This window comes from Clarias gariepinus, chromosome 24 (assembly GCF_024256425.1).
Source record: "Clarias gariepinus isolate MV-2021 ecotype Netherlands chromosome 24, CGAR_prim_01v2, whole genome shotgun sequence".
In the NCBI taxonomy this organism is placed as follows: domain Eukaryota; kingdom Metazoa; phylum Chordata; class Actinopteri; order Siluriformes; family Clariidae; genus Clarias; species Clarias gariepinus.
The window spans coordinates 16,691,425-16,700,267 of record NC_071123.1 but is presented as its reverse complement, the minus strand read 5'-3'; the positions used below and the strand labels follow the sequence as shown (position 1 = coordinate 16,700,267).

The window sequence follows — 8,843 nt, the reverse complement described above, 5'->3', positions numbered from 1 at the left end:
ATGGAGCGAGATCAGGACTGTAGGGAGGATGCTTTAACACCAAGTGTGGGCAGGAGAGTGCAGATGTGCATCGTCTTGCGAGATCACACTGCCCTCGGATAACAGTCCTCTGCGTTTAATCCTAAGTTTTCCGCTTCAACTCTTCAAAAAGCAACAATCAACATTGCTTGTTAAACCTTTTTCCCTATAATGTTGCAATACTGGCTCTTGAGTGTTGATTAATTTTCCTGCTGATGATTGACTTTTGAACTTTTTCCTAGTCAGAGGATGTTTCTGTTCTTTACTCTGCTGTTTACTCTCGGAGTGATGAGTCTGTGTCTTGTCACCAGTAATGATTCTCTTTAAGAAACTGATAAAGCACAGCAGTGACCGGGGAGACGGGGGCCTTGAACAGAAAGCGCTAATAAGACAGTGGAGCCAGTAGGCGTTTTAATATAACCAGACTGTGGATCATTTTTGGTTCCATAATGTTGTCGAAATTTTTTCTGTATATTTCTTTTTTTGGAGACTCCTTTTAAATATGTTAAGTTTAAAATTTTTAGTGCTTTGATGACAAATTTGTGATTTAAACTTTACTATCAGAGCTGCTGGTACAGAATCAATTCATCAGACGTGTGGAGGACTCAAATAAATAACCAAGCAGTATAACGTACAAAAACTTTTTAATTATTTCCCGTAAGTGTTCTGTTACACTTCTACACACACAACATACAAAAGACTACTGTATACAAATAAGGAGAGGGGAAAAAAATCTGAAACCATGAGCTGAATATAATGTGGTTTGTGGCACTTCTCGCACATCTGCTCTTCAGAAATTAAAATGGTTCTTGATGTCTTTGATCTGCTTCATCATGTCAGAGATGTGTTCACCCCTGTGGGAGAAACGAGACGAACAATCAGCACATGTATCTTGAGAGAGGAGTTTGTCAGTATTAGCCTCAGAAACCGCAAGCCTATTTCATATATACTGTTTTGGTTTTTAATCGTCTACCATGTTGTCATGATTGTTGTCATCACCTGATGTTAAACCATGTGATCATTTACAGCAAACTTGCACATTTTCTACAAATTTCCTTTAATTTCTCTTTTTAAAAAATCCCTCTTTTCTGTGATTTAATCAGTAATCTTAAATGAATGGACATGATGTACAAATTAATTTAATGTAGTAATTAATTCTTGTGAATAGAAAGTGATTTGGGATTTAATTTGGTTTCAGGAAGAGAGAAAATTAATGAGTCTCCGTCTGGCATGTAAATGTCAGTGAAAAAAAAATATGAGTGAGTGGTTTAAGTGAGTACATCAGCAAGTTAGTAAAATAATGAACCATTTTTGACATTAAATGTAGCAGTAGGTCAGTAAATTAGTATGTCGGTTAAATGGTAACTAAAAGAGTCAGTGTGTGAGTCAGTTAATAAGTCAGCAAGTTGGTCAGTTCTAAGTAAATGAGTCAGTATGTCAGTTGGTAAATCATTGAGTCAGTCTGTAATACCTCCATCCCACCTATGTGGTTTGACCCGCAGTGAGATGCGGTGTTAGGCACCGTGAGCCGCAGCGATTGCACGCCAACGTCCTGCAAAGTTCTGCGAGCTTCCGCGAGGGCCTCCAAAAAATTAAACGTTTACGCGAAACCACGTAGGTGAGATGGGGGTATTAAGTAAAGTATAAGTAAATGAGTCAGTCAGTACTTAAAAATAATCAGTATGTCAAGTCAGTAAGTGCGAGTCAGTTAAGTAAATTGTAAATTGAAGATATTTGCGGAAATTTTATCAAAAAATAGATTGACCATCGAAAAATAAATCTAATTTCCAAATTCAACAGATCACACCGCACATTTTTTACACTCATAATTGTGCACTTGCATTTTAAAATGAACTAGACAGGTAAAAGTATGTCTGCCGATTTGCGATAACTTTATAAGCTAGTCAGTAAATAAAGTGCCCTCTGTTCAATACAAGCACAAAATCATCGAAACATTATTTGTAAGTGAATAAAAAAAAAAACATCTGGGGGGGGGGGGAGAAAACCTGCTGTTCATGATGAGAAAAATGTGCTATACTGATCAAGCATGTTAGAAATAAAAAAGTCAGTCTAAGTAGACCATTCAATAGGTGAATGTGTCAATAAATATATGAGCCCAGTCTTAAGTAAACAAGTCAGTCAGTAAACAAATCACAATACCGGTCAGTAAACGAGTTATGTCAGTAAGAAATTAAATAAATTATTTTTTTCTTTATTAATAGAGTCATTAATTAAAGAGTTTTAACAACACTCATTTGATCAGAAGCAAATTCCTAAGATATGCAGAGTAAAATTTAATGGCGTAGGGTTTGGGTGTTGTGTGTTTGGTTTGACTCACTGCTCCTTTAAGACGCCCTGAACACTCTTCCTCTGGTGGGCATTTAGCGTTATGGTGGCTTTTGCTGCAGACGAGCCTTTGTCCATCTGCTTCTTCTGGTAATCCATCTTCATGTTCACCTGAGAAATGTCAGATCAGGAAACAGGAAGACGATTATTTGTGAATCCCTGTGCGAGTAGATACAATCAGGGATCAGATTGTCCCTGGGACGCTTCCAAACATGTACATAAACGTTGTCCCCTTTGCAAATATGAGTACTGTCACTGGAAATCCCTTGTACAGCATGACCTCGACATATGCGACTCGCTTTCTATTCTGATGTAAGAACACTACACATGTTGAGTCGAGTGTTTGGGACAGCAGCTAAAGTATTGACCGTCCCCACATCCTGTGGTCTTCATTCACACTGGACGAGGGCTGTACTTAGACGAGCGTATATTTTTATTAAACAGACTCTCATCGAGCTTCTGACGTAAACAGTTTTTTTTTTGTTATTTTTTTTGCATCCCGTGAAGCTGACCTGTGTGATGCCGTTGCCGAGGTGACGCAGCTGATCGTTGATGGTCTGGAGCTCTTTCTTCATGTCCTTCTCACTATCGGACAGCACAGGAAGCTGATTGCGCAGACTGGCCAGGACATACTTTATCCTAAAAAACACATACAGTAACCACCTTTTCAACTGGCCGACCTGTTTAGCAAGCAAAATAATTCTGAGGATCTTTATCTCGACGAACTTCTAAAAGAAAAGCAAACATACCTTCTCATAATGGTTTCCTGTCGATATTTCGCGTCCTCGTACTTGTCGGCCAAGCACTCTGCTGCCTCCCGCAGGCTCTTTCTGTTTAATACAAGCACAAAATCATCAGGGGGAAAAAAAAATTACCTGCTGATCATGATGAGAAAAATGTGCTATACTGATTCAGTATATTGGAAATAAATCAAACCACAGGACGGATGAGACAATGGTGTTTTAAGATTATTTCTAGTCATTTCCAATCTGGCTAACCTGTCCTCTCGGCACACTGCCAGGTCCTCCTGCTGCTTCTTCTTCTGGCTGCTCAGCAGTTTAACTCTATGAGCAAAAGCAGGCAAATTTATAACTAAAGAAACACCAGCATATATAATAAATAAAGCAAAATTAAGCAAGATCACACTTAAGATCGTACTGTTGTGCTGGTTATCAGCACAGCTGCGATGCTTTCATAATCTGAGTGCCACGTTGCTTTTCGCAAGTTGAGAAAAACCATTCATTATAAACAAATTATGATTTGTTTGTTTGTTTAACCAGTTATTTTCCTCCGCTAACACACATCCTTCCAGGGCCTCCAAGTGGCGCAGTGGTAAAGCGCTCGCCCCATCATCTGGAGATCGCTGCTTCGATCTGCGGGTAAAGCTGTAACCTCTCGCACCCGGAGGTCTAGAGAGAGCTGATTGGCCGAGCTCTCTCAGAGGGGAGGGATGAGAGGTACTTAGTGCTCCCAATCAGGGGCGTCTGTAAGCTCACGCAAGCGGAAGGAGCGGATAGCGCCGTCCTCCGAGTGTGTTACTCCGCCCCCAACGGTATGTGAGTTCAAAAAGATGCGGTCGGCTGGCTGATCCGACTATCACGGTGGTTTCCTCCGAACCACGTGATAGTCTTTCACGCTCTTAATGTGGAAGCCCCCTAGTGACGGGGTGGAATTGTTGTGTAAGATGACATAACATTATCGGACGTGTTTTTTTGCTAAAAGTCCGTCCATGGCTGGTTTTTAATGTTTGCCACGCAGCTGCTCTTGCCCCCAAGACTCACGTTTTATACAGACCTACTTTCACTGTAGGCCACCTGGGATGTGGAGTGATGCATATATTTAAAACATCCCAGTGGTGTTACTGTCCTCCTGAAATACTGTAGCTCTCGTCCAATCAGATTGCTCAGTCGGGAAATAACTCCTGTACAGTCAGGAGTGTGTGCTGATGAAATCAATTCTAATATGTACCTCCTCTGCATTTCCTCTCGGGCCAGGTCCAGCTTAAGGATGTATTCCTCCCGGAAGACCTGCGTGGCTCGGCTAAGTAGCTGCAGACACTCTGGGGTCGGAGTGGAGGTGTCTTTATCCTCTGACCTGAAACACACACACAAAATTATATTTACAGCAACGAATAGAGATATTTATAGAGAACTTTTGAATCCTTCTGTGGGGGACAAAAAAAGGGGGGGTAAAAATCTGGGTCGGGACCTGACATGGCTCCTTCTTTGTGGGCAGAGTCAATGCAAATGTTCAAGATAAAGCATTAACCAACTTGCGAACTGAGCGATTAATAAACGTTTAACCCACCTGAGCATGAGCGGGTTAGTGGAGCTGCGCGCCAGGATGTTCCGGATGTGCTGCTCGAACGAGTCGTGAGCCAGACCACGCAGCAGCGAGCTTACGACCCCTTCCTCCGCCCCGACCCGAGAACACAGCAGAGGAGGAGAGGGAGGACGGATGGAACTCCTGCAGGAGGAACGAGCGCGGTTATCATAACATTTGCTGTGGGTTTAACAATGACGACGACACTTGGCTAAAAAAACAAAAACAATCAACTGTCTCTTACAGCAAAGGAAGCAGGAGACATTCGTAAGTGCTGGTGACGCAGATCATGGTGGCGCCCAGAGACAGATCAGACACGATCCAGAAACCACGAACAGGAGCTGGGAAACTACACACACACACACACACACACACTTAATTAACAATCTCAGACAGAGATGTTCAGTTCAGATGTGCAGATGTAGTTTCACTCTACCTGCTTGTGAGGGGTTTGGTACAGAGGATGTGCTCGACTATGCAGCGCTGCTCGGCTGCCAGCTCCTGGAGGCCGTCCTTATCCTCCTCGTCTGCACACACACACACACACACACACACACACACACACACATATTCTTACTGGCTTAGCACTAGATCCAGAGCAGTATATTCAACATGCCTACAGTGTGTCCTCACCTGACTGGAGAAACTTGTTGAGTTTGTTGAACCACGTGAGTCCTACGCTGTGAACGCCCGCTTCGTGTGTACAGTGATATCTGTACTGGCACAGAGGGTCTAAAAAGAAAAAAAAAAAGACATTTCTATGCATCAGAACTTGCCATCAATACTAAGAAATAAAACCTAATCTATAAGACAAATTATTTGACTAAATAAGTCTTTCCCCTCCTTCAATCGGTCTGACCTTTGTGTAATCGGATCAGGCAGTTGAAATCCGAATCTGTCGTGTCCTCTTCTTCCCCGACGGCCAGTTTGAGGGTGAGCTCCAGCTCGACGCACTCAAAAACGTACAGCGATGGCACTGCATCTGATCCCCGGGACCACCTCTCTACAGCCTAAGCTCATACACACACAGATAGGAATGAGTCATTTTTAAGTTTTAATAATTCTTAGAACGGATTTATTTAATTTGGACTCACTCCGCCGTCCTCATCCTCCTCCGCCTCCAACACGACACAGTGATAGAGGATTCCCGCCTCGGTGGCGATCACCAGGATGTTGGGGACGCAGGGCAGACAGATCACGGAGCATGCGTCGTAGCCGTAGTTGTCCTCAGCAGCGGGGTACATGGGTAAAGGACCCAGAAGTTTCCCTAGAATACTAACACACAAAACAAAACAGTGAAATTAAAAACCCGGCACAATGTTATACACTGAAAACTTTATCAACGAGCTGATTATTACAAGGGGTGAGTCAAAAATAATCCACACTTCTTCTGGAACTGTGGTTCGAGCAAAAATAACATCCTCAATTTCATACTGAGAAAAAGTTCAATCAGCTGGAAAATTATCAGCTGAAACTCTGTAAAAACTTAGTTTTGAGGTGTTAAAGCATCCTCCCTATAGTCTCGTTCCATCGGCTTTTCAACAAATTTATTACTAAAATTAATTGTACAGCCAGATTACGGCTCACTTTTGACTCACCCTCGTATGTAAAATTTAAGACAATTTGTGCGTTTCTGAGAACTAGATGAGACGCCTTACGCGTATGTGAGAGATGTGTAACTCAGGAACGTTTCTCCGTTCCCGTAGAGGATGTATAACGGATAAACCAGCAGGTCTTCTTTCAGTCCCGTGCCGGTGAGGTGCCGAGGGGCGTCGACTAACGGCCCGAAGTCAAACGCCACCGCGATCTCGCCTAGAGAAGCCGCGTAAGAGCGTCTACAACAGAGAAACACCCCACAGTGAGAACATGACGTATACACAAATGTTACATCAGTTAACAGGATCTCATTGATCTTGAAAACGGCGATTACCCTCTTGGGTGGACACTGCTGTCCTCCTCAGACTGAGACACCGAAAGCACTCGAGCTGGAGTGTGAGGCTCTTTAAGACTGTAGAACCTGCAGACAGATTTACTCAGTCAGTTAGTACCGTTTCCTGTTTTTTGCCATTTACATAGACGACGGAGTATACTTAAACTTGATTTACTACAGCATGCGATTTAAGGTCACTTTATTTGAGACATCATCATGAGTGACCTGATGGTGTTGTCCGAGGTGAGCAGCACCAAGTGGGGCTCCTCGGTTTCACTGGGGTACCAAGCAGCCTGGCGCAGGGTCACGGATGCCGAGCTGGTGAAGAAGCGCTCAGCCACGGGCATCGTCCTAAAAAAGGAGAAGAAGAAAGCTCGATCAGGAACAGGTGGAGAGGTTTGTGAAACACATGTGCTGAATCAAAGCCCGGACCGTGAATGTAAAAATAATAATAATAATACATTTTATTTATAATGCACTTTATATTTGAAGCAAATCTCAAAGTGCTACAAATTAATTCGACCCTTAAGCTCTGATAAAAATATACGTTTTAAAACCCGATTTAAAAGCATCAACGGTCTGTGGCATCCCCCAATACTTAGGGAGGTTGCGTGTGGATGTATGTGAGGTAATAAGTTCTTTAAATGTAGGGAGGGGCATCCCCATAAATACACTGGTGGGTAAGTAATGGCAACCTTGTAATCAATTCTGAACGAAACAGGAAGCCTGTGAAGAGATTTAAAAATGGGTCGTGATTTGGTCGTATTTACACCCTCTCATCAGGATCCTAGCAGCACTGTTCTAAATATATCTTCAGCTTTTGAAGGATTTTTCCAGTAGTCCCAATCAAAGGTGCATCGCAGAAGTCCAGCCTGGAGGAGACAAACGCATGGACTAACTTTTCTGCATCTGCAAAAGTGAGCGCCGGACGGAGCGCCAGAAAAGTTGCTCTCATACGTCAAATGAGAGTCCATTTTAACCCCAAAGTTAATAACAGATGTGTCATTACAGGAGCATTAAAGAGTAAAAACAAAAACAAACAAAACAATACAGCAAGATAGAGGAAAAACAAATAGAGAGACCATGATAAGTGATATACAGTGTTGGAAGCGGACGAGGACCAGTCTGTCACACTCACTTGCAGTTGATCTCTCGGCGTCCGCCTTCGAATTCGGACTTCTTGCCCCAGCGTTGGGGTAACTCCAGTACAGTTGCCCCACGCTGACCAATCAGAGCCACATGATACTGAGTGGGACTGAGGAGAACCTGACACACCTCAAACAGAGGAGGGTTGATGCACAGCAATGTCTGTGGACAAGACAAGACAAGACAAGACAAGACAAGATAAAACCCCAAATCAGAAGTCAGGTCCTATTTCTGTCCAGTTTAATTAAAGACAAATCTCTTAAATCTCCTGACTGAACACTACACTCACCTGGTATCTCTTCGTCTGTTCACTGAGCTCAGAGTTGAGCTGCCGCAGGTTAGTTGTATAAAACACGCTCTCCACATTGTCCCACACGAACAAATCTCCGTCCAGACAGAACGTAAGGTTTTTCACTATCCTCCTGCTCGTCCCCTGCGGCTCCAAACCCCGGCTGTCCTGCAGTTTAACGAATATTTCGTGTCCAGGCAACTCATCCCTCCAACGGTCCCCGGCTGACGCCGCCATTTTTTTTTTTTCGTATGTGCGCGCGGGCGCCGTCGCAGGATGATGATGTCACAGGGCTGGCTCGGCTCCGGCGCCGCCGACTTTGTAGTTTCTTTAATAAAAAATATGCTGGTGATTTGTTTAGCAAAGTTTAAGTGTTAAGCAAAGTTTTTAAGTGTTGGTTTTTGCTGTAAATATAAAATTAATTTAAAATGACAATTTCTGTTAAATATCTTAAAAGATTCATGTAAAATCAGGTTAGGGAGGTAGAGGTTGGTGAGAGTGTGTGAGGTCCAGTAGCTAGTTGAGGAGATAGGTAGATAGAGGTGTTTGTATAGGGCACAGTGGCTTAGTGGTTATCACTGTCGCCTTGCACCTTCAGGGCCTGGGTTCGATTACCAGCCAGGTTTGCATGTTCTCCCTGTGTGTGGTGGGTTTCCCCCCCCTCCCCAAAGACATGCAGATTAGGCTAATTGGTGTTCCCCAAATTGCCCATAGTGTGTCAATGTGTGTAGCTGAGTTCCATTCCGAAGTGTACTTCACAGGGTACTCCCTGCTCTATTTGCAGAGAATGTC

General features: G+C 43.3%; 1 protein-coding gene across 1 annotated transcript; it reads right to left on the bottom strand.

Annotated features, from left to right (window-relative positions):
• Nucleotides 1-645: 645 nt before the first annotated feature.
• On the bottom strand, nucleotides 646-8,288 carry nup88 (nucleoporin 88). The gene is made up of 17 exons (XM_053484834.1): nucleotides 8,052-8,288; nucleotides 7,755-7,924; nucleotides 6,842-6,967; nucleotides 6,617-6,703; nucleotides 6,345-6,521; nucleotides 5,781-5,961; nucleotides 5,546-5,696; nucleotides 5,320-5,418; nucleotides 5,123-5,213; nucleotides 4,931-5,035; nucleotides 4,672-4,830; nucleotides 4,333-4,458; nucleotides 3,363-3,428; nucleotides 3,114-3,194; nucleotides 2,877-3,003; nucleotides 2,357-2,475; nucleotides 646-872 (listed from the first exon to the last, which is right to left on the bottom strand). Exons 1-17 carry the CDS (start codon nucleotides 8,286-8,288, stop codon nucleotides 809-811), a joined length of 2,166 nt encoding a protein of 721 aa, XP_053340809.1. The 3' UTR covers nucleotides 646-808.
• Nucleotides 8,289-8,843: the final 555 nt, after the last annotated feature.

What these genes read in the sequence shown, in the direction of transcription:
- nup88 (XM_053484834.1), bottom strand. Translation starts at nt 8,288, where the DNA reads ATGGCGGCGTCAGCCGGGGACCGTTGGAGGGATGAGTTGCCTGGACAC. An exon ending in CCTGATCCGATTACACAAAG is followed by an intron (nt 5,419 to 5,545) that starts GTCAGACCGATT and finishes TTTTCTTTTTAG; the next exon opens with ACCCTCTGTGCCAGTACAGA. An exon ending in ACCAAACCCCTCACAAGCAG is followed by an intron (nt 5,036 to 5,122) that starts GTAGAGTGAAAC and finishes GTGTGTGTGTAG; the next exon opens with TTTCCCAGCTCCTGTTCGTG.